General features: G+C 25.6%; 1 protein-coding gene across 1 annotated transcript; it reads left to right on the plus strand.

Moving 5' to 3' along the window:
• The first annotated feature begins 14484 nt into the window (after positions 1-14484).
• LOC101512363 (uncharacterized) lies at positions 14485-15190 on the plus strand. Its single transcript, XM_004510425.4, has one exon. It carries the CDS (start codon positions 14565-14567, stop codon positions 14940-14942), a length of 378 nt encoding a protein of 125 aa, XP_004510482.1. The 5' UTR covers positions 14485-14564; the 3' UTR covers positions 14943-15190.
• Positions 15191-26759: the final 11569 nt, after the last annotated feature.

Below are 26759 nucleotides of genomic sequence, written 5' to 3' on the forward strand. Positions count from 1 at the left end.
TTTGATTTGGAGAGTAATCGATTGGGAAATCGATTGAACATTTCACAAATTAAACCTGATGGTAACACATCGATTGGTAAATCGATTGGATAAGTCACAGTAGCACTCCAGTGCTGAGGGAATCGATTGGCAAATCGATTGACAAAGTATCATTTGAAAAATGACCTCACCTGTGACAAATACAATCGATTGGACAATCTATTGTTGAAATTTTCAATTCTGATAAAGTTTGGTTGCAATCGATTGGGAAATCGATTGAACTAAACACCAGGTAAGAACTTTTCAGGAACATGCTACCAAAGCGATTGACAAGTCGATTGACATCAAATAACTGAGTCACTGTTTTGAATTAAATCGATTGGCAAACCGATTGACATTAAAACTGAGTCACTGTTTTGAATCAAATCGATTGACAAATCGATTGACATCAAAAAACTGAGCCACTGTTTTGAACACAATCGATTGGCAAATCGATTGAAATAAACTTGTTGAAAACACAGTGAACTCTGAAGTTTGGCAAATCGATTGAGTAATCGATTGAAAATAGTTTTATTAAAACAGTTTCCCAGAAATCGATTAGGCAATCGATTTATACAGGTCTGGACATGTTCTGCTGAAAAGTGTTGTTTTAAAGAATCGATTGGTAAATCGATTAGCTTGTATAGTTTCAAGATTAAAGAAAACCAAGATCGCGATAATCGATTGGCAAATCGATTTAGCACCTTTTATAACTTTACAAAATCGATTGGGAAATCGATTGCGTAGTTGGTTTTTCAGAAACTATATAAACTGTCTTTCAATCTTTATTCTAATAACTTTTTCATAATAATTCATAACTTTCATAATTTCTCATAATGCTCTCAACTGTTCATAACAACAAACTAACAACTTCATAATTGTGATTACAGATTACAATACAGTTTGTTGACAATCCAAGAGAAATGATAATGTGCTCATGAACATTCCTTGAATATCCAGATTCGTGAGGAGCAACATTCATAAAGATTGAAGACCCTTTTGTTTTACTTCTTTTATTCATTCTGTAATAAATCTTTGAACCAAAACGAACGCTAGAAATCCAGCTAGAAACTGGTGGCTACTTTCTTGGGTGAGAGGGCTCAACAAGAAAGAGTCGTACTTTGATTTTGTGTTAGGCTGCCGATTGTCTACAAGGATCAAAGGGTTGATAGAAAGCCAGCTAGAAACTGGTGGCTACTTTCTTGGGTGAAGAGTGTTCAACAAGAAAGAGTCGCACTGTGATTCTGTGTTAGATTGACGAGTATCTACAAGGATCAGAGGGTATTCAATAGGAAAGAGATCATTAAGATAGATAGGTTTCAGGGAGGAAACTGGACAATCTGTAATTGATTCTTTCTATTGAAGGAGAAGAAAATCTGAAATCCGATTGGATTTTCAGGACTGGACGTAGGTTGTTGTTGACAACCGAACCAGGATAAATCTCTGTGTTTTCTTCTCTAACTCTCTCTCTTTAATTTTCTATATTGCTAACTTTGCATGCCTCAAAATTTAATTTCCGCTATGCACTTGATACTGATTAATTTTGTAACGAAACTGATATATTTTCTGTTATTGCGAGGTCACTGATACCAACAGCTGCCAGTGATGCTCGCATATTCAATTTGTCTAACACCTTCTCCAGTGTTCTTGAAAAGTTTCACACTTAGATCATATGGTGTGCAAGCAGGTTTACAGTCAAAGTATTTATATTTCTTTATGATTGTTTCAACATAGTGAGACTGATTTGATCCAAAGAAATTCCATTTTATGACCTAGTAATATTGATTTCAAGGATTACATTCGCTTCTCCAAGGTCTTTCATATCAAAGTTGTTACACAATAATGATTTCACAATATTTACAGCATTAATTTTTGAATCAAATATAAGTAAGTCGTCTACATAGAGACATATGATAGTGCAAATGTCATTTTACGATTTGTAGTAAATACATTTATCACTTTCATTCACTTTAAGCTCATTCGATATAGTCAAGTTATCAAACTTTTCATGCCATTGCTTTTGAGCTTGTTCAATAACATAAAGTGATTTATCTAACTTACAGACCTTGCCTCTTGTCCTTGAATTACAAAACTTTCATGTTGTTCCATATTGATTTCTTTTTCTAGGTCACCATCTAAAAAATGTTGTTTTAACATCCATCTGGTGTATCACCAGGTTATGAATAGTCACAAATGATATGAGTACCCTAATGGATGTTATTCTAGTGACTCGTGAAAAAGTGTTGAATAAATCTATATTTCATTGGGTAAAACCTTTGACTATAAGGTGTGCCTTGTATTTATCAACAATTTCATCGAGTTTTAGTTTCTTTTTCAAGATCCTTTTACAACCTATTGGTTTGCAACCATGAGGCAAGTCTACTAAATATCAGGTCGTGTTAGACTCTAGAGAATCCATTTCATTGTTTATTGCTTCTTGCAATAAATCTGCATCGAAAGATGACAAAATTTCTTAAAGATTTGCAATATCCTCTTCTAAAGTATAGGTCGCATATCTGGGTCCATAATTTTTGCAACTCTGACTCTTCTACTTCTTCAAGTTTCTATTTCGCCTTGTTTGTTGCTTCTAGCTACAAGAACGTAACTTGGTTCGCTGCCCCCACTATATCTCCATTTGAAATGGAAATTATTTTCATAGAAGTCAATACCATTTGACCCTATGATCACTTTAACATTTAGGTCATAAAACATGTACGCTTTATTCTTGACTGCATACCTAATAAATACACATTCATATACTCTGCTAGCGAGTTTAATTTGCTTGGGATCGAGGATTCTGACATAAGCTAGACAACTCCAAGTTTGAAAATAAGACAAGTTCGGTTGTCTTTTCTTCACTATCTCATAAGGAGATGTTTTGTTTTTAGATTTAGGAACTTTATTCAAAATATACCTAATAAGCAATATATTTTTCGCATACCAATGAGATGCATCACTAGAGTTATCCATACTAGCAACAACTAGTTCAATAAGAGTTATATTCCTTTTTTTTTTAACTTTACCATTCACTTCAAGCAATTATGTTGCAACTGTTCCATGTATAATTCCAGGAAATTTATAAAACTCATTAAACAAACTAGAATTATACTTGGAACCTCTTAATCTTTCTACTAAATTGATTTTCAATTTCAGTTACAAAGATCCTTAACATGTCAAACGTTTCACTTTTATTTTTCATTTCTTGTTAAAGTATCATCAAGTTCACATATATCAAAGTGTAATAAATCTAAAGACGCAAATTCTCTAACTACAAATTTATGTGAACTCTTTGTTATTTTAGTTTGACTATAAAAATCACATTTTTCAAATTCATTTAAAAATAAATTTGGAATTAAACATAAGTTACTTAAGTTTGAAATCATATGTGTTCACATCACAGAGTCTAGCATGTCAAAATTAAAATCACAAAACATGTAAGCAGAAAGACACATTTTATTGATTTCAACATTCAAACAAAAGGAGATATATTAAATTTCAGCATTTAATTTAAATATGACATAAGTGACGTAGCTTAATAGATGATCTGATGAGTTATCTTCTGAATTTTACGAGAGTGAGCCTCCACGAATCTATCATCGGTCATCTGATACTCTGGATATCAGCTCACAACATACTTATTCAGAGCATTTCAAACATCTCTAGCAGTATTGATGAAATTTAGTAGTTATACAGATCATCATCAAGACTATTAAGAATATAACTTTTACCATTATTCTCCCATGGGTTAATTCTCCAACTTTCTTATATTTTTCTGTTTGCTTCAAACTGAAATAGTTTATTAAAATCAGAGGCAACAAAATCAAATCCAATAATCTCTTCGGTTGACATGGCAGAAAGAAACGTCTTAAAATTGTTATTTTTGAGTTTCGAAAAACTGTTTAAAAATCACAATTTATGTCACCGAATATATTATTGAGTTGAGTCGCGGATTAAGTCGCTCTCTTTAAGACATTTCGCGGCACTGTCCAAATTATGTAAGGCAGACTATCAACCACGAAGTCCCCAAGATAAAACAACACAGATTCACTGTATCGGAGTTCTACTGCACCTTAGAAAACCTTTCTAGAATTACACCCTCAATATGGCGATTAAAGTCACTCTCAATATGACGATTAAAGTCACTCGCAATATTACTATGACCACTCATAAATCAAAAGAACTCGACACAAAAACCGCTCCAAAATACTATGACATAAAAACAACTCTAAAAGGATAATGATATTAGGACCATTCAAAAAACGGCAGAACTATGGTTTAACAAGCGTTCTAAAAACTGATATGACTACACTCAAAAATACGAATGGACTACGACATAACAACCGCTCTAAAAAAATGAAGGTACTACGACATAACAACCGCTCTAAAAAATCAAAAGGACAACGATACAAAACCGTTCATAAATATCGAAGGGACATAAAGAAATGGGAGAAGTGGCTCGAAAATTAGGTGAGTAAAATATAAAATATAAAAGGGAGAAAATAAAAAGTTGGGAAATACATCCAACTTTGGTGTACTTTCCCAATAGTTTAAAATTCATTATATAATGATGAAAGCAAACTCACATATATATTTTATCCAATGTGGGACTTTTCAAAATATGAGAGTTTTCCAATGTAGACAAAATAAATTTCTTTCCAATGTGGAACTTCAACAATTTATTTACATTCACACAATAATATCCTCTATGTTCCAACATCATCAAATATCTGCCTCATCAATATTTTTTAATTAAAAAATACAAATAAAGTTGTTTAAAAAAATTGAAATTACAAAAATATAAATAAATAAAAAAATTACAACGATTAAAATCGAAATGACATATATTTGTAGGGACCAAAGACATATATAAACCTAAATTATTTTATGTTTAATTTCTTTACAATTAAATTAATTTTATAAAATTAATTTATTCAAAATTAATTTTAGACACTAACATACTCAAACACATGTATTTTACTTTTTCACTTTGGAAGATTGAGTTTAGTTGTATGAGGTGAGATAACAACTCTAGGGTTTACCGTGCATCACTCTTTCATTTATTATAATAATAAAAATTTATTATTATTATTAATGGATGAATAACGCGTAATTTATAATTGTTTTTCATATGTACTACTTAATAGTTTGTCATTTTCGGCTATAGATAAATTATGCAAAAATATTAAATTAGTCTTTTAATTTTTTTTATCAAGTTAATTTATTATGTTTGTAAAAAGTTATATATATTGTTTAACTATTTTTAGTCATAACTATCTCATTTTAATCATTTTTAGCTATAGATTTTTAGTATTTTACTATGAGTTTTATTATTGATCATATCAAGAACAACATAATAAATTTTCATATAATAAATTAAAAGAATTTTACATTTAATTTTAAGAATGGTAAAATGATTTTCTCTTGAATTTTATCTCATTTAATTATTATTTTTTTTTTGAAGTTGATTTATGGCTTATGTTCTTGTGATTATAGTGATCAAAACCCTTAAAAATTACATGAGTTTCTTAAAAAAATAGGAAGAATTAATAATGTCAACATTTTCAAACATAAAAGTCTAATTTGATACAAAACAAAAGATAAAAGACAAACTTGATAAAAATAAAAATAAAAAGCGTAATATATTGTTTTCGTGTAACTTAAAAGACACATGATGTATTTTGCTATTTTTTTGTTTAATTACAATTTTGGTCAATCTATTTTTATCAATTTACGAAATTGATCTATGTATTTTAAAAACTGATAATTTTGGTCCCTTTAACCGATTTTGAAACTTAAAAAATGACGATTTGAGCATGAATGCTAAGGATTTTGTCATATCATCAATGTCATGTAATGGATTTCAGCCTCACTCTGAGTTTAGAGAAATTATGGATTTGGATCTTCTAAATTTAAAACTCCTCCCATTTTTTTCAATCATCTCTATTTATTTTAATTTTTTTTTTTGTTTGGATTGAAAATTTATATTATATAGATCATGCAGATAAAATTTTACATTAATTAAAACCAAATTATATATTTTTAAGATGCATCAAAATTAACGTTTTATACATGTTTATTGAATATTATTAATCTTCATAAGTTTCACTAACATATCAAATCGAATGATTTTATATATGTGCCAAATTTTACATATAACTTTTCAATCTTGAAAAAATTGAATAAATAAAATAAAATAAATAGAAATAGAGATTGTGAGATTGATGGAGATTTTGATTGAGAAGAACACAACTCATAAATGATATCATTATCAAGTTATTATTATATAGTTTTGCTCATCTTATTTCCATTAGTTATTTGAATTGGTCCCTGATTTTAAAATCTAACCGTTTTGATTTATTCTTTATATTTTTTGACTAAAAAATATTGTGACATATTTTAAATATGACTTGTGATATGGTAATGTTGATTGATTAATACCTGTAATTATCGTAAAACACTCTAAAAATTTTAGTTTCAACCTCGAAAATATTTAGTTTAGTAATAAATGATTAGCATATAAATAATTAATCTAGATGGTTCTACCTAATGAAAATTGTATAAAAATTAGAATTGTTAAATTTTAAAATCGAAAAACCAATTTTATAAATCGATTAAAATAAATTGATTAAAACTGCAGTTAAGTCTATTTCTTTTCCTTAATTATCCTACCACAACTCGAGTCCTCAGTGTTGATCATTATATTATAATTGTACTATTAATGAAATAAATATAGAGATTAATTTTCAAACACTATCATTGTAAATTTTTTATACCGTTGATAAATCGCAACTCCATATACTATACTACTCGTATGTATCACTTCAAAAACTATGAAAGTTAGTGATATTTCAATTTGATATGTATCATGATAATTTTTTTTTTCCTTTCATTTTTCATGTATTAGATGTTACCAGTTGAATCATGCATGTCACATGATAATTATTATTACATGTTAGAAGTATAAGAAAATAGTAAATTTAAAATTACATCTATATATTATTTGATATGTATCATGAGAATTTACTTTTCCATTCCTCGTGTAGTAAATGTGACTAATTGAATCATACATGTCAGGTGATGATTATTATTATATGTTCACAAAAATAGTAAATTTTAACCCTAGTTTCATTTATATTCCTGATTTATTTTACAAATTATAAAGCCTATCACTCATCCAATCAATTGAATTTATAGGAACAATATTATTAACCTATCTTTACTTTACATTTATATATTTTATTATTTTTCCTTCTCTATTTTTTTCACACAAAAACAATAAATTTATCGGGTTGCTAAAGTAAATAAAATATACTATTAATTTTTGTTAATCACAATCAAAACTCGTATTTTTCTTTAATAACATAACTCAAATTATATACTATTAAACATGATATATAGCACATGAACAATATGAAATAATTTTTTTAAATAAAAAAATCAGTTTTATTTATTAACATATTAATTTTATTTGTTTATAGTTTTACATACGTTTTTTCATTTTTTATATGTCTTTACACGTCTATTTACTCAATGTACAAAAAAGATAGTATAGAATTTGATGGTTATTATTTTTTTAAATTCTATGTTTATAATGTGATCAAATTAATATTTAATCGATAAAATAATTTATTAATAATTTATTATATTTATTACAATATTTAAAATGAGATAATCTTATTTATAGAATTCGAGTTTATCCGATTTAAAGTTAATGATGAACGAGATAAACATAAATTTGATTAATATTGATATTTAAAGAAACAGCCAATGGATGACGAAGAAGAGGAAGCTAGTTAACTAGAATACATGTCAAATGTACATTTAATCATTGTTTGTCTTTATTATGTATAAATAGTTGTAGAATTGATAATTTTTAATATAGAATCAATATATCGAGATTTAAATGCATTTTAGTTCTTTTTTGTTGACAAATCAGTTTCTTATTCTAAAATCAAATTTTTTGTCTTTGACAAATCAGTTTCTTATTTTAAAATAAAATAGTTACCATAATTTTTTAATTAAAAAATACATATATGTTTTAAATAATAAAACATATAATATGATCTATAATGATCAACTAACAATGAATAGCAATAAAACAACTATTTAAAAACTTAACTTTAAACGTCAGAAAATTTTCACTTTAATAATTTAATTAATGATATATGAACAATTAATAAGGTAAGGACCAATTCAGAATTAGTGAAAATAGATAGATCAAAACTACAATTAAGTCATTTAAAAGCTAAAATCAATGTCATTAATTGGATAAATTTTTGCCATTCGATTATTAGTTAAAAAAAATTAATGAATAAATTATTTAAAATAAAAAAAAAAAATATGTATTTGTTGTTATAGTGTGTCTCTTTAATATCTTCTACATGAATTTTTTTGAATAATATAATATATTAATTATAATTATTTATATAAATTATGCACAAGACAAATTAATAGTTTTCACCAATCAGTTAGTTGAATAATTATCTTTCACGAATCAATTATTTAAAAGAGTAACATGTATTTCACCAGTAGTATATCTCTTAAACATTTTTTAAATTAAAATTTGAAGAAATTTTAGTACATTTGATTACTTTTAAATTATTTGTTTACATTAGAAATTTTAAAATTATGATTATTTTAGTACATTTGATTAAAATAATAAATTACTCAAAAAACTTTTTTTTCAATTTCCATCTTCAATTACTGTATATGCAAGTTCTTCGTCGCTGAAAAAATGGATTGCTGATTTTCTTTTATCTATATATTGATAATATTTAAGTTATTTTCTTTATCTTAATGTCAATATAACTCAAAAAATCTTATTATCTTGTTGTAAAGTTAACGTATACATATTTTCACAGTTCATCGACAATAATATCCCCACAATACAATTCCTCAACTTCTATGAAGAGTGCAAGAGATCTTTAAACTTACTTACGAATAATGTAAACAATAACATTTTCTAAAATAGTTCAAAAATATAATTGACAGAAAATAACAATATCTTCCAACACAATTCAAAAAGACAATTGAAATTAAGGTACAATCAATTGAGATTAAAATTTCGAAAATTACAATTGTAAATGTGATAGAGAAAAATTAATGCAACAAATATAAGTCTCATAAAAATTTGTAATTGAGGTTGGGTGAGAATTATACTTCTTGACCTTAACATGTGTGGTATTATCTCATTATCATCAAGTTGAAGTAGAAATGTTTTTTCAATGGGAGTTTTTTAAATTTTAGAATGTGATTATTTTTTTATTATTTGTTTGAGATGTGTTAACCGATATAATATTTATATAGATAAAAGAGAAATAGATTAAGAATCTATTATTTTACATTGATAAAAAAAACTTACATATATAGTATTATTGAAGTTAAAAACTGAAATTAAATAATTATGGAATATAATATATTTATTTATTAAAAGCCTAAAATTAAAGTCTGTTCAAATGTTTAAGGACAAAAAACATAAATAACAAGTTGGCACCTCTAAGGTAAGTGCCAACACATTATTTCCAATTTTGAGTTGCCTTCCTAGCTCTTCAAATAGATTTTTTTTTAACGAGTTATTCAATAATTAGTTGCTTAATAACGCAATTAAATAAATTAAGTATTTTGTTTTATGTTGAATACTGTAAACTAAATAAAATTCATTAAAATTTAAGTGGTTACGTTTGTGAGAATCACGAAGTATCAATTGAGATGAACTGATATGCTATTATTAGAAATAACTTATAATTTTTCATATTTTTTAAATCAAGAAAAAATCATTTAAAATACACAAAGCAATATTTTAGTTGTCAATGATATAATTTTAAAAAAGTGTAACACATATTTTTATAGAAATAACTTATAATAAAAGATATGTTATTATTAGGATGTTGCACATTGGAATCGACATGCATGTGACAAGTCTCTGCACATCACCTGTTTGTGTTTATGTATGTGAACTGTTACACGCAAAAAATAAAACCAGTAAGCATGTGGAGTGTACACTAAGCTCTACACATCAATCCAAATCCCAAACCCAAAACGCCAATACAATTCTTTCCTCTTCTGATAGTAGTGTCTGCCACACACACTGGCCCTAACAAGCAGCTATCTTGATCAAAACTAGTAATGCTATTTTCACAAGCAAAAGGGTTATTAAGTAATCTATATCTACACGTGGCACTAAATGATTGGCATACGAGAAAGTTAGTTACAGCAGCATGCACCAATTTTGTCTATCACATCAACTTAATTTGCTTGCTTGCTACCTTGCAATTTCATGAAATTTTAAACTCTTATACATATGTTAAAAAATTGTAATAGTTAAAAAAAAATTATTTTATCATAATTATTGGTGCGTTTTTATTATTATTAATTCATAATTTAATAATATTTTAAAAATTATGTATATAATAATCGTTAAAATAATAATTAACGTAAAATTATAAATAATATTTATTTTAAAATAAAATTTTATTGAAGAAATATATTTGAAGCAAAATTATGTGTGTGTACAAGTTAGTTAGACCATCCATACATATACTATGTTAACTAAATACCTCTATTTTGATGTCAGAAAATTACGTGTTTATCGAGATTAGTATTTCTACCGTTACACTCTCTCATAAGTTTTCACAGATTTTACACAATAAATTGTATAAAATAAATTAAAGAATAAAAAAACAGGATACACACAAATTAAAGAATCAAGCAATTAATATTTATTTTATTGGTATTGTAAAAGTAAATAAAGCAACTCCCAAAATTACTCTTGAACAAGAATGCATTAATTATGCAATTATGCATGTTAGTGGGGGAAACATTCTAGTAGTTGTCATGGATTACTATACAACTCTTGATCTCCATACTATTAGGTAGGAAATTTTAAGTTAAATAAAATGTATTATGGAAAAGTAATATTTAATATAGTAAATATTATTAAAAGTTGTTTATATTTTAGACCACCAAAGACTAATTTATTTTGTTTATATTCAAAATCAGATACAGTATAATAATATTGAGGTATTGATAAGACTAATTTAGTAAATAAAAATTGAGAGATTAAATTGGAGAGAATGATGTTTATTAATTATCATTAAAAAATTATAAAATAAATGATATGTAAATACAATACTCACTTAAACATCTAATTTAGAGAGGTCAATTTTGGATGTTCATAGTCCCACGCCATTATAGATAACATATGGTTTTAAGAGGGATGAAAATGATTGACTCAAAACAAATTGAGTGACGATTTAGTCATTTCTTAAAATTTGAGGACTTCCAATAGTTAATATTCAAAGACCAATTAGCCTATCCAATTTTGTTCTTGTGATTACTCTCATTTACTTAAAATTAAAATTGATAATATTATTTATGATAACATTTTTATATATAAAAGTTGATAAGTATGTGAACCAATTTTTCCCACCTAAAACATGGGTAGATATAGAATATAAAAGTTGTATGATTTTTTTTTTAAATTTTTTTTCAAATTTATTTAATTTATTGTATTACGGTAGATTTTTTGACTCAAATGATACCATTGACAAATAAACCGAATATTATAATTATTAATGATATTGATTAATTACAAAAGATCTACCATTGTTTCATAAATCTTTAGGCTTACAAAAGCCTTTCAAACATTTTAATTTCTTTCTAACTTAAAATTTTCACTTTCAATAAAAATAACATTTATTTATTACATTTAGCCACTTCATTTTTCAGTTTTCCAATAATGTACAAATCTTACAATGTCAATATACTAATGGTTATCATTAATTGCTATGATATTTTCAAAGCTATACAACATACTACATTTCCAATTAGAAAAACTGCACAAAAAATTGCGGCCAATTAAATTTAAAATTCAAAGAAAATTGGTTAATGAACATATACCTCTTTATGTCTCATTATAAAAGTTTAGTTTTACACAATTTTTTAGAAAATATTTAGTTACGTTATTTTTTTTAATCTTATAGTTATGTTAGTTTTAACAATAAAGTTTGCTTCATTAACTAAAACACATTTATTAATAATAGTTAGTAGAATAGTTATTCTGTGAATTGAAATACAATAATAAAGAGTATATTAGTAGAAAAAAATAATTAATGGTTGATTAGTAAAATAAAATACATAACAAATAACTTAAGACAAAGATAAATTGCAAATGAAACACTTATAATGAGAAGAATAAAGTAGAGATAATTGTTTAATTTCATTAATTTTTATATATTTTTCTGGGATACAATTACTGAACAATTTTGTTGCCACCATTTTAGTATTTAAATTAAAGAAAAAAAAATATTATTACTATTTAAAAATTTTGTTCAAAGATATTAAATATTGATCTTTGAGTATGATTTTCATGTTCATCGCACATGTCTAAGAACTAGTTATTTATAAATTTGAATATGTTTTTTAAACAATTTTTTTTTCATATAACCCTTTGTAAGTTTGTATAATATTTGTAATCAATCCAATTATATTTACAAGTTTCGAGTTTTATATCCATTAGTAACATGTAATGATTATGACAATTGATTTTGAATTATTAAAAAACAATTGATTTTGACAATTTAAAAAAAAAGTAGATAATTCAATTTGATGAATTAAACAACACCGTATAATTTTTAAATAAGAAGTTTCAAAATTTGAATACCTAAAACTAAAGTAACATCTAAATTTCTAATATATGTTCATAATAAAAATAATAGGATTTTTACTATATATTTTTATAGTGTACTCAAATAATTTGTATAACATACATATGGCGAAAGATTAAAAAATAGCATATTATCAATTATTCAAATGTTTATTCACATATATCATAAACTTTATTGACACTTTCCATGCCTATTGTAAAAAGTCGTGTTGAACCTCTGTATCATATACCAATTTATTTGGAAAAAATAGAGTTCGTGATCTTTATTGCACAACTATGATATTTGCAGGGAGGATTTTATTATTCAATGTGATTCTACCTGATTAATGGATAAGTCTATGAAGTTGGACTCGAAAGATGTCTATTTTACATATTAATATAAAATTCAAAATTGTTGTTAATTAACTATATTATTGGATTTAAATGGTTGATAAAATTAATTCAAGGTCAAAATATTGCAATAGTAACTGAGTTTAGTATCTAGTTAAACAAATTTTAATTAAATTTTACATGTAACGAACTCTGAATGAGTTTGTACTTCTTTATGATGACAAACTAGAAAACACTATTATTATTATTATTGTTATTATTATTATTTATGTTTTGGTAACGTAAGTATATATGTCATCTAAAATTGTTAATTGTTTAAGTGAGGGCCCTCTACTTGAACTAAAATATGATAACCAAGTTCAATAAAAAAATGTTGCTTTAATATAAGTAATTTTTTTAAGCAACTTTAATATATGTAATGCATGATTATTACTTTCCATGATTATTTTCACATATAATATTTCAATACACACATTAAATTACTCTCTATCTTTTATTTTCTATTGTATTTAGTTTTTATTTTATTTTTATCTTACACAGTTTTAAACTTAAAAAGCTGTAGCATATACTAAAAACATTGTGAAATTAAATATTATTTAACATAAAATTTAATTATTTTTATAGGATAAAATTTTATGACAAATTATGAAAATTTGGTTAATTATTTTTCTCACTAAAAATAGATTTAAACAATCTTCAAATAACAAACTCTAGTACTTTTTTTGTTGCAATAAGTCTATTTCCCTTTAGAATTGACGCTTTTTAAAAAATACTTGTACATATTTTTTGGGGTATTATCTTCTAAACTTGTCTTTTTAGTATTTACATATATATTTATTTCTTTAATAAAAATATGTGTTTTTATTTACAAAACATAAACCGGTGTTGTGAATGAATAATATGCACGTCCTCTAAAGATTCGTTACCAACTGAAATAGGATTTGCTGCGGTAATCGAAATCCTGCCTTCACACCGTTGGACAGTCATTGATCGTTGGATCAATATATGTCAATCCTAAAAAAATGAATATTTTCATTTTATTGTTAGAAAAATACTACCTTTGTCTTTAGCTATATCTCTCTCTTGAAATTTTTATTTATCTATCATTTCTAATATTTGAGCTGCATTAATAATTTTTTATTAATTTATCTCTGAATATTAATTTATCTTCAAATAATATAATTAATAAATTAATTATATTATTAAAATAATTCAACTTGTTAATAAATTTAATAATACAATTAATTTTTTTTAATTCTCATAATATAATTAAAAAATAATAAATACACCTAATAATTTTTTTTTTAAAAATGTCTAGATGTAAAGATGATATTGTTTTTGTTTCTGAAAATGTGTTTTAATTAATTAAGATAGAGGTAGTATTAATTAATGTTTAATCACAAATCCCTAGGAATCCGCATGCCTACCAAGTTGGCATTATTTAAGTCAACCCATCTATCTATCCAAGTCACTCACATGATGAGTAATATAAACATATACTACTAGTACTACCTATCATAGCTTAATACTAATATCATTATCATACCCCCACATGGGTCTAGATCACAAACAACAAACCACCATGATGACGTGGCATCCCCGCCGCAAGGTGTCCTTATTAAGGCGGCGGAAGGTTCAAACGGTGAGGCTAGGTGGCAAGAAGCCACGGCGGCGATTGATTGGTGGGATAGTTAGAATGTTTAGAAGGATGCGTGTGAAGTGGATTAAGTTGCAATATCTTAGGTTGTTGAAACGGCTTAAGGAACATTATAGGAACCTTGTTAAGGATCTTATTGAAGCTGGTGCTACCATTGAAACTTTTCAACAACGGATTTTTATGGAAAGCACTTTTGCTATTCCTCTTGGTGTTAACTTATCTACTTATCCTTCTCGTTTTGGATCAGATAACCCTCGAAGCATCTTCATGTAAATTAATAAGGTTTTTTTTTTTTTTTTTTTCATTTTATTTCTTTCTATATATATACATATATTATGTCTCTATAAGAAGAAAAAGGAAAATCAAGTTCCTTAGTTTCTTTTTTTGTTTTACAATCTGTGTGGAATATTTTTCCTCCTCTTAATTGTCTTTATTAATTTTTTTCCCTTGTGATTTTATTTTTGATGAGATTGTGAGGGAGTTATTTTAAGGGGATGAAAAACTATGAATTCTCTTGTTTATTTGTACTATTCTTTTTTACCTCTTTTTCCTTTAATTTTTATGCCATATTATTACTGGCATCTAATATTTTCCCTTCATTTGTTACCTCTCTTTTGGACCTACAGATTCATTTTAAGTCAGTTTTTATGGGAATTTGGATCTTTTTGTCAGGAAACTAGCTATATCGAAGATCTTTCGTCTTACAATAAAAAGTTTTTTTTAGACGAAAACTAAACAATACAAAGTTAATATCCTTTTTCAATTTTTTATAAAAATAGTTTAGTTACCAAAATTACATTAATTATAGAGAATAAGAGGATTGTTCGAAAATATTCTTCAATCTATCAAATGTCTTTAAACTATTATATAAACTTTATTTATGGGACATTACATTAAAAAAATATTACTCCTAATAATATTATGTAAACCACCTCTAAAACATAAATTTCACTTTCACAAAAAAAAACAGATTAATAGTTAATATAATTTAATAATATTATTATTCTTTTTCTTTTATTTATTGTATTTTTTTTAAAACAGAGTATAACATGAGGAACATGCAAGTAGGTTTATATATTAGTTACGCTTAAGCTTTGTTACACCCTTTTTAGTTCTTTAAAACATTTTGTCATATTTGTCTTTATGTCAAATTTTTTTATCCATCCAATATTTTTTGCCATTCTTAAATCATAACTTGCTTAAGTGACTCTTAATCTATCATGTTATAACTCCACATGAATTTCATATGAAAATTAGAGATTTTAGGCCCCTTCAACAATTCATTTTATCATCCCAAAAAAGTTTAAAATCCAAAAATCTATCACTTACATATTCTTCAAACATAAAATCTCGAACATAAAGGAGGTAAGTTTAAAGTAATATGGTAAACACTTTCATCTTCAGAGTTGATATGAAATTGTTTTGTTACTAGTATTATTCTTCTCAATAATTCAACCAAGTAGTCTGAATTTTTTTCATATTGCTCCCTGTCGCAACCTTATACTGCATTTCTTGTATTTGTAAATGCTTTAGATAATTTTTTTATTGATATGAACACAGTGGTGGATCCATAAATGTTATTTATTAGGAATAAAAAAATAAATATAATATTTCTTACAAAAAAAAGTAAAAAATAGAGGATAAACTATTCTTAATAAAGAAAAGATGAAGATTTAATTGATTTTAAAATTTTTAAAAAACTAATTTATAATATTATAAATTTTTATAATGAAATAGATGAAAATAATTAATAATATTTTTATAAAAACATATTTGATTCTTTAACATAAAAAAACAAAAGAAAGATAAAATGTGTAAAACTATAAGAGATAAATATAATAACAATAGAGATAGAGAAACATTAATGGGGATAACATATCATTTTTATTATCGAACTAAAATGTTTGAAGATGTATTAAACTAAAAAATAAACTTTCTACTATTTATAAAATAAAAATAAGTTTGGGGCTAGAGCCCGGTAATTAATAGATCCGCTCATGTAAACAAAATATTCTTCCTACATCTTATCATATGTATGACCCAATTTAAAGATCATGTTGTAGTATCAATCTTTGCTTCAATTTATTTGCAACACAATCTCTACTAGCTGTTTGGTTTCTAAACAACCTACAACATGTATGTTTTAAATCAATTGTCTTAATTAGGGATGACAATGGAGCGATTTGAAGATGATTTTACGCATTATCCACTTCGCATCCATAACTTCAATACCACCCCTGTTTCTACATTTGTTGGTGATGATTTTTTAACATCCGCCCCCACATCCAATGAGGATAGGTTTCTCAGCTCCACCTCCACTCCAAAAACTGGAATGTATTCATCCATCATCTCAAGAATAGTATAATAAATCAAGAATAATATAAAGATTTAACTTTATGTATAGTATAATAAATTAAGAATCACATACAAGTTTAATCAAGAAAAATATTATTATTATAAATCAAAATCATTAAAACTAAATCAAAACTAATCAAAAATTTTAATAAACTAAAATTAATCAAGAATCATAATAAACCAAAATTATTATTAATCAAGAATATAAACCATATCAAAATAAACCAAAAGAACTATATTTAAGGTATTTTAATTTCTAAAATCAGATTTAGCACTAACAAATTAATCGGATTTAATCATAATATTTAATATTATGAGTGACAAATTAATGAACAATGCTAACTGAAATTAAACAAACTTTCTTATATAAAAAATAATAATAAATCAAATAAATTATTAGATTATCAAAATGGTCTAATATCATTTTATACATCAAGAATACATGAAGTATGGGAAAATATTTTCTTAACTGTAGAACTTTCGTATAAAAAAAAAAACAGTTGATTTCAAAATAGAGTAAAAATAAATAACAAAATGAGATTGAAGAGCGATGATGTTATGTACAACAAACTTAGTTTATCATGGTAAACAAGAATGAAAGACATGATTGTTTTTCTTCTGCTACAGAAAGGCAAGGTTGTGAGATGGAAACGATTGACAATTCTTAAGAATATAATCGGTTAAATTAATAAAAAATACAAGTTAGAATCACAGACATACAAACAAAAATCACAAACGGCACATGAAAGATGATGGAGATGGTGCACAAAGGAGGACAATTTGTACAGAATAGAGACGAGGCGGGGACAACGCTCAAAGGAGGATACATGGAGGAGAACAGAGATGACACACAAAGGAGGACAAAGACGACACATAGAGAGGAAGGAGGACGACCAGGACAAAAAAAGTGAGGGTGGAGGTAGATGGTGATAGCAAGGAAAATTAGGGTTTAGGGTTTTACTATTTTAAGAGATATAAAGGTATTTAAGTAATTGCATTTATGTCAGATGAGTGTGGGGCGGATTTGGCGAAAATCGCTCCTATCAGTAACTTTATAAAGCGGAGAAAGACTGCACCCGCACCCGCACCCGCATCCATTAAAAACGATTTTTTTCATTAAATGTGAAACAAATCTGAGATAATTTCAGATCGTTTGAATTCAATTGTCATGCATAATCTTAATCTAATAATAAGTACGTAAAATGCAACTTCATTATCAAAAAGTAAATTAAGTTGTCCTCGAAACTACAACCCCTTATCATTCCTTTTCCACTTGATTTCCCTTCTAATGACAACGTTCACCTATCAAAGTTGCTTGAGAAATAGTTGTATAGTAATGTTCACCCTTCCTTAATCGCTCTTGATAAAAATTAGCGAAGTTAGTTGATGTAATAGTTGTTAAGTTAATTAAATTGTTTGGTGTAAATTAATGATTCAATTAATTTAAAAATATAAAATGACATAAAAAATTATTCTTGATTAAAGTTTTTTAATTTAATTAATGCTTAAAATATTTAAAAGTAGTAATTTAAAATGATTTTTTATTAATGTCAAATTTATTTATCTAATATACATTTTTATTTATTTAACTAATTTATTTATTTTAAAATTAAAATAAATGAAAATGCATAACCATCAAGTCATCATAATTCAAGTCCTTGAACAACACAAGCAACTCAAAATAATTAGCTAACTTATGTGTCCATTGTAGGCATGTTGTTTCCAACTCCATTCATAAATTTTATCACCCATTTTCATCTCTTGAAATTGAAAGATGACAACCACTATGGTAGATAAAGGTAATATAAGTTGTCATTTCAAACCCTTCTACACATGAACAATGTAAACAACATCAATTTTAGAAACCAATATGGGTCCGGCTATTACCATTCAAAAATGCAACATGATTCTTTTTACTAGCTTTAGGTCCAACACCATTAAACAATGCACATACTGATATTTTTATTGTTGTTACTAGCTTTAGGTCCAACACCATTAAACAATGCACATACTGATATTTTTATTGTTGTTACTAGCTTTAGGTCCACCACCATTAAACAATGCTCGCTTATTTTTATTGTTTTTACTAGCTTTAGGTCTACCATCGTTAAACACTAAATAAAACAAATTTTGGAGACAAAAAAATTGGGACCACAAAAAATAAAAAATAAAAAACTACAAAATATTGAGAGAAAAAAACCCAATATATAAATAATTTTTGGAACCACAAACAATTTTACTGTGTTGTTTTTATGCAAAGCTTTTCAGTTAAAATTATATTAACTAATGAAACAAGTGAAAACTAGAAATCTTAATAAATCACGAAATAATATCGAACACTAACCTCAAATCGCCAAACTGGAAAATCTTTGTCTTCACCCTTGTCGGTTGTCACACTTACCTCACCGCGCAGCACCGTTTGTATAATCATTGCAAAATTCGCAGAGAATACTTGTCTATAATAGAGTTTGTTTTTACTTTGGCAAATGTGAAAATTAGGTTTCAAACCTCATTGTCATTTTAGTTTTACTTATTTAATTATTTATTTTTTTATGTTTATTTAATTATGAAGGTATTAACTTTCTCTAGTTTTTTTATTTCCCACTAAAGAAGGTGTCTAGAATATACAATACACGAGAATTTGAATTGTGTTTTTGATTTTAAAACTTTTCTAAAATAGTGAAATCATTACTACATTCAATTAATTTAAGTAGATAAAAAACTTATTTGAAACAACTTGATAAAAAGTTAATGTGAAAGAGATGAGAAAAGAAAAATACACCAATATTTTTACACTAATTAGCAATTAATTATTATAATTATTGTTGTATCTAGTCCATTCCATACGAAGAGGTTTTGTCGTTTTTGATTTAAAATATTTAGTTGACTATTAACTAATAGTATACATCTATTATTTACTAACATTTTCAAGCTCCAAGTATTCTTTACTAGTTTTTCTATATTCTAAGTATCATTTCCTCTTAATCTCCACGTTTTGAATAATCTTTCCTCGGTCTTTCCAAGCTCTTAGTAGTCTTTACTTCGCCTCATCGGTCTTTCCAAGCTCTTAGTAGTCTTTACTTCGCCTTACTAGGCCTTACTAGACTTTTATCATGCGCTGAAAAACGACTTAATAATTGTAAGCCTTTTAAGGAATACATCCACAGCTACTAATGGTTAGTTTTACAAATGATGTGTGTGTTTATAACACAAATAATTGATAACTCTCTAATAGAGAATATGCAAATGCAATTGCAACTACAATTCACTTTATCAATCCATGTTTCTCTCACAAAGAAGAAATACAATTTTTTTCCTATATGATATACACCATAATTATTCTCAACTAGAGGATATTTGGATATCCAATTTGAATGTTGCATTCAACTGATTTCTATTTATGACATCTCTAAAGAACAAAACATCACTATTTTGTCAGATTCACCTTGAGGATATAAGTGAGTTTAAATAGAGCTTGACAATAAAGTCATTGAGAAGTTATGTTAATAATTGTTGTCATTATAAAAAGAGTCGTTTGAACTTTGACATAAAGTTGATGTCTACTTGTACAATATGTCATGTACAAAAAGTTGAGTCTTCAAATGAGATTCGATTTTTGAACTTGATATTTGTATAGATTCATTATTTGCCTCTAACGACTTTGTCACATCTAATGTAAACAACAATATATGTTGTCTTTGTTAGTTTGAGCTCATGCGATGATATCCATAAGCTTGATGATATGAGGTTTTCATCTTATACTAGGTGATGTTCTCTAGTTGAACAAACAAGACAACCTTGATCTTTTGAGTGTAACTAATTCAACGTCGGTTTAAATATGTCTTTGGATTTAGTGTGATTTTTTTAGTCCTTGTAAGTTTTTTGTTTTGGATTTAATCTCCATGAAATTAGAGACAAACAATTTTGGTCCCTAAAAAAAAGTTGATAAATGTCATGACACGTGGGTCTATAAATACATATCAACACATAATCTTTTATGATATATTAAAAATTAAAATAGTTTATAGTATTAATTAATAAATTTATTTATTGATCATTTAATAATTAGTGTTATTTTATAAAGAAAATATGAATAAAAATTAAAATAAGAGTTTACGGATTTTTGAAAAACTCTTCATTCTTTTAATGTTGATTTGACGTTATGGATCAAAGTCGATGTCTCTAATTTTACAGGGACTAAATTCAAACAAAAAATCTTACAAAAACTAAAATCAACAAATAATATATTTACAATGACTAAATACATATTTAAACCTTCAAAATATTACTTACATCATCAAACAATTAATAGGGAAACATCTGTTTTTTTTATTTCTTGGTTTGCTATCACCCCCATATGTTTGATACATACTTCAACAAACATTAAATGATAAATTATTCTCTTACTTTGATATCATCAAATATATCTTAACTATCCAGTTCTCTCAACTACTATCGTTAATACCACATAAGTTACTTAATAATCCATGTCAATATGTAAAAGACACTTTAATGAAGGATATTTGTTTAGGTACCAAACATTATTTACGGAGTAGTGTATTTTTTTTCCCTATTTATTTGTGATGATTAAAATAGATCTTCACTTAAATATAATATTAAGATTTTTTGACAGGAGTTATTAATATCAAGAAAAATAATAAAAATTATGAATGCTTGCTATTATGGTTCCGTGTATGAAGTCATGTACCACATGTTTTTTTTCCTCAAGGCTGGACCATGGTTGTTAAACTTTCACAGTCAACAGAAGCAATAAATATTTGATTTAATCAAAATTAATAAAAAAAAGTAAGTGTACGAACACAACGTAATTATAATTAGATATACACACTCTAGAGAAGGTATTATAAAAGGAAAAGAAAAATATTATGTTAAAAATCTAAAATCTAATTATTTAATATTATGTCATAGTTTTTATATTTAATCTTTTTAAATTAAATTTAAATTTATTTTACTTTGACGTATTGATATTCAACAAAACTCTAATTTACAAAGAACATAAAAAAATAACATAACATTGAATTATTAAATATGTTGATACCCTACAAATAAAACTCTAGGTTTGAGAGTAATCACCTTATTTAATATGCATCCTCATATAAGGTGTATTCTCATAAAAATGATCACACCAGGAGCATTTAGATAACTAAATTATGATAAAAATTATACTTCTTTTTTCTTATTTATTTTTTGAATTAGTTACTATTTATTTATGATATTATTATCATAATTATAATTAATATATGTGCATGAAATTATGAATTTCATAAGATCAAATATTACGGTCGAGTCATCTATTTTAAGTCGATTGAATTATGTGGTTGAATAGATGACTCCGAAAATTAATCAATAACTCTGTGACACTATAACCTTGTCGAAGAAATATTTAAACTGCACCGGTAAAAGAAACTCAAGAAAAGAAAAAAACTCAAGCACAAAAAATTAGTATGCTCTCGGCAAGGGAGCCAACTAAAATATCAAAAACATTTTAGGATTAGAAATAATAGCATTAAATGGTTAGACCATGTGTGGAGGAGATCTACATGAAAAGTAGATCATATAAATAATAGTTGAATTGCTAGAAGAGGAAAATCAACAAAACTATCAAGAAATACCCGGAGATCAATAGTTTATATAATTGTATGATATATAGATCAATAGTTTAGATAAATGTATGATATATGTTAATAATATATTATGCTATAATTTTAGAATATGGGAACAAATTTTTTATTTGTCGAAGCTAAATAAAAAAAGGTCTGTATTTTAACAAGGACAAACATAATTTATTTTACTCAAAAACTACAAACATATTTAACTTTATTATTTATGATATTGATGAATAAAATAATTTATCATTTGTTATACAATAAAAATAGTAAATTAAATATCTTCAATTAATTAAATATTAGATTATTTCATCGTAATTTTTTATAAAATGAAAAACTTTATTAATTTTCTTTTACCAAACAGTTTGTAGTTGTAAAGTAATTTCAAAATTAGAACAGGACAAAATTTCTAAATATTTATAGCAAAACAGAATGGAAAGCCTTTAGTTAGCTTTAGAGTAACTTTTTAAATCAAAATAAAACTTAGCACAAATGAAACGGATAAGCCCAAGTTAGAAAAGAAGGAATAAGCCCATAACTAAAGTTGATATATGTATAGATTTTCTCACCTCCAGCTCTTCTTAAAAATCCTCGAATTTTATTCGAATTAGTTAATCTAAAAACCCTCGAATTTTATTCGAATTTTAGTTAATCTAAAAACCCTCGAATTTTACGCATTTTTATTGAAGATTTATTTTACGCGTTTTATTGACCAATTCGGATATATATTTTATGAATTTGAGAATACTGTGAGTGGGAGAATAAATACCCCATGTTATTTTGAGTTTCTAAACATCATGCAGCCCAATTTACAAGCCCAAAAACTACAAATTATTGAGTCCTGGTCATGCTTGAATTTGTAGTATTCTAAACTACTATTTTAGTCTGGTGTTGTTATTATTACTATAATCTCTAAGTATATAATTATAAAAAAAGCTTTTACTTCAGTTGTTATCTATCTTTTTATTTCAACAATAATATTAGTACATCTGTAATTTTTTACATTTATTTAATACCACATTTTATTTTATCTTTCAGCTCTTATTATATCATTAATATACATATATTACATCACTTTAATTTTCACGTATTAAACTATACATAAGGTATATGGGTGTATACCAATAATTTTTCTTTTAATTATTTGCTTTCAACTAAATGATGGTATATTGGAATCGGAAGGTTGAAATATCTACCTACCAAACTTTTTTCCGTTTATAAATTGCATTGCTGATAAGTTATAAGACTCACGTAGAAAATTCAATAGCCATCTCCAAGACTATGGTATATACGAAAAATGGAAAGTAGAAAGCACAAATAGTCAAAAGTACTTTATCGATTAAGTGTACATGTAGAACATGGTTTCGTATTTTGTTAACATTCCACTTGGTCATGATCATGACCAAATTGCTACACTCATCTTGACATTCTTCTATATTGTCATTCTCTTTCTTGTTATCCTTGCCTCATGTTATGTGCACACACTTGTATACTAAATGTTTGATTTCTTCTTCGTATAATATAAAATTAATTTTTTTTGTACATTCCCATGATTTTTAGGAAAATATTATGTATGAATTTAGTTTAAATGTAAATTTCGTTATATTTAGTAATTTTTAATAAATCATTTAATATGTTTTTTAGTTTTTACTAAAAAAATAGTAAAAGTCTACTTTTAAACTATTAGCTAGAAAAAAATATAGAAGTTTTAAATGTTTATTTTTTAGGCTAAATACTACTTGTAGTCCCTTAACTTAATTTTAGTTAAAGTTTTAGTCTTTTATTTTTTTTTTCTTCTCAATTTAGTTTTTTATTTTAATTTTAAGTGACAATTTGATCTTTTATGTTTTAAAATATCAACAATATTTTCCTTATTCTTTGCAAAAATTCAAAAAATTCATAAAAAATTTCAAACAAAATCCATAAAATTAATTATCATCCTCAATATAATACAATTTCATCAAATTCATAACTTAAATCTTCAAATAAACTCATATTTTCATCTCTAACAACATCAAATAAAGAATGACAAATATGAATTTATTTGAAGATTTGAATTACGAATTTGATGAAATTTGTTTTATATTAAAGAATATAATTAATTTTATGGGTTTTGTTTAAAAATTTTGATGAAATTTTGAATTTTTGTAAAAAGAAAAGGACAATATTGTTGACATTTTAAAACATAAAAGATTAAATTGTCACTTAAAATTAAATTAAAGGACCAAATCGAGAAAAAAAAAGAAGATAAAAGACTAAAACGTTAAGTGAAATAAAGTTAACGGATCACGAATGTTATTTAACCTATTTTTTATTTTAATAGAGAATCTATCGATAACAAAACGAATGAATGTTTGTAAACTTAAATACATACACGAACCTCAAAGAAAGAGCACTTTGACCAACAAAACTCATGTCAAATGAATGACATATTTGATATATTTTTGTATTTATTGAAAGTATTCCAAAATTAAACTTAAAAGTTTTAAAATGACAACCATATAATTTGCTAAAAGATAATGTTGTACTCTACGATCGTTGTCGAAGGATTAAAATAAGGAAATATGTTGTTATTAATTTCTTTGTTGGAAACAATGTTAGGATCTTAAATACTAAGTATTGAAATTTAGAATTAAGTTTGTGCGAATTGAAAAATTAAAGAAGTCTCGTACTCAAATCGATCATCACTCTATTGATTGAATTTGAGTTGTATGGTGTATTATTTTTTAAATATCAAAAAGTTTAATATTTATTTTTTAATGCGTGTATTTTTTTGAGTTCTCCTTTGGGTTTCACTTCCCCTCGTTAGTTTTCACGTAATTGAATTTTCCTCCACTTTTCTCCAATTTCGCAGACTAATTTTTGTGGAATGACTATTTTAAGAGAACTGGTCAAAAACAATTTTGTAGAATTTATTTAGATCGGATACATAACTCTTCTATTTATAAAAGATTCCACTCAGTTTACAAATTACACAAAAACTCCAAATTAAATACAAATTTTCATCGTGTAATTAATTGTTTTAAAACAATTTTTCAAAACTCTAACAACTTACCTAACTCCAGCTGTGTTGATTTACCTAACTTAGTTTTGCAACATAACTATCGTTGCTTAGCTAATTAGGAATAAAAAGTATCATCGTAGTGGGAAATATCCTCCATTCATATATATTATCTACAATTTTAATTGTGCACGGTTGAGAAGAATAAAACACGATCTCGAAGCTTCTTAAACTCCCGATCACATTTTATAATGGTTATTAAAGTGATAACGCTTGAGACATTGAGCAAGTTTGATGTAGAAATTAAAGTTCAATTTCTAACACTTAGAATATCTTTCTTCTTTTGACTAATTACTAATTACTAATTACTGATATTTATTTATTTTATAAAAAAAAGTGCAGTCATCTTTTTCTATCTATCTGTCTTCCTTTATATATTCTAGTGTACCGTTGTTCCATTAATTTTTCTATACAAATATTAAAAGTTACAAAATTTTAAATAATTATTTAAATATTTAGTTTTTTTAATAAAAAATAATAACAATGTAAATAAATAATTTAAATTTAAAATGAAAACCTAATTTTATACCAAAACTCGACATCTTTTAATATATAATATAAATAATTTTTTAAACAAGCTAATTTAATAAGCTATAAGCTAGCGTATTAGTGTTAGAAAATATACACTTTATATTTTCTCTCATTTATAACATTATTTTAATTTTATTACTAATTTTAAATAATTATTTAAATATTTATTCTTTTTAATAAAAAATAATAACATTGTAAATAAATAATTTAAATTTAAAATTAAAAACTAATTTTATATCAAAATTCAGCATCTTTTAATATATAATATAAATATATTTTTTATTTAAATTAATTTAATAAGCTATAAGCTTACAAAACAGACACTTTATATTTTCTGTTATTTATAACATTATTTTAATTTTATTACTAATATATCATTGTGTAAAATAAAACAACTATTCCATGAACTACTCACTCTTTCATTTGACATTTATTTTTCTTCCATACTCACTCATTCATTATCTCTTCTGATATGTATAGTGAATAGCGAGGATGTTCAAAAAAGATTTAGTAGGT

The sequence above is a fragment of the Cicer arietinum genome, chromosome 7 (genome assembly GCF_000331145.2).
Source record: "Cicer arietinum cultivar CDC Frontier isolate Library 1 chromosome 7, Cicar.CDCFrontier_v2.0, whole genome shotgun sequence".
Taxonomy (NCBI): domain Eukaryota; kingdom Viridiplantae; phylum Streptophyta; class Magnoliopsida; order Fabales; family Fabaceae; genus Cicer; species Cicer arietinum.

Bases quoted from the DNA above. Each gene is read 5' to 3' on its own strand.
- LOC101512363 (XM_004510425.4), top strand. From the start codon at position 14,565: ATGGGTCTAGATCACAAACAACAAACCACCATGATGACGTGGCATCCC.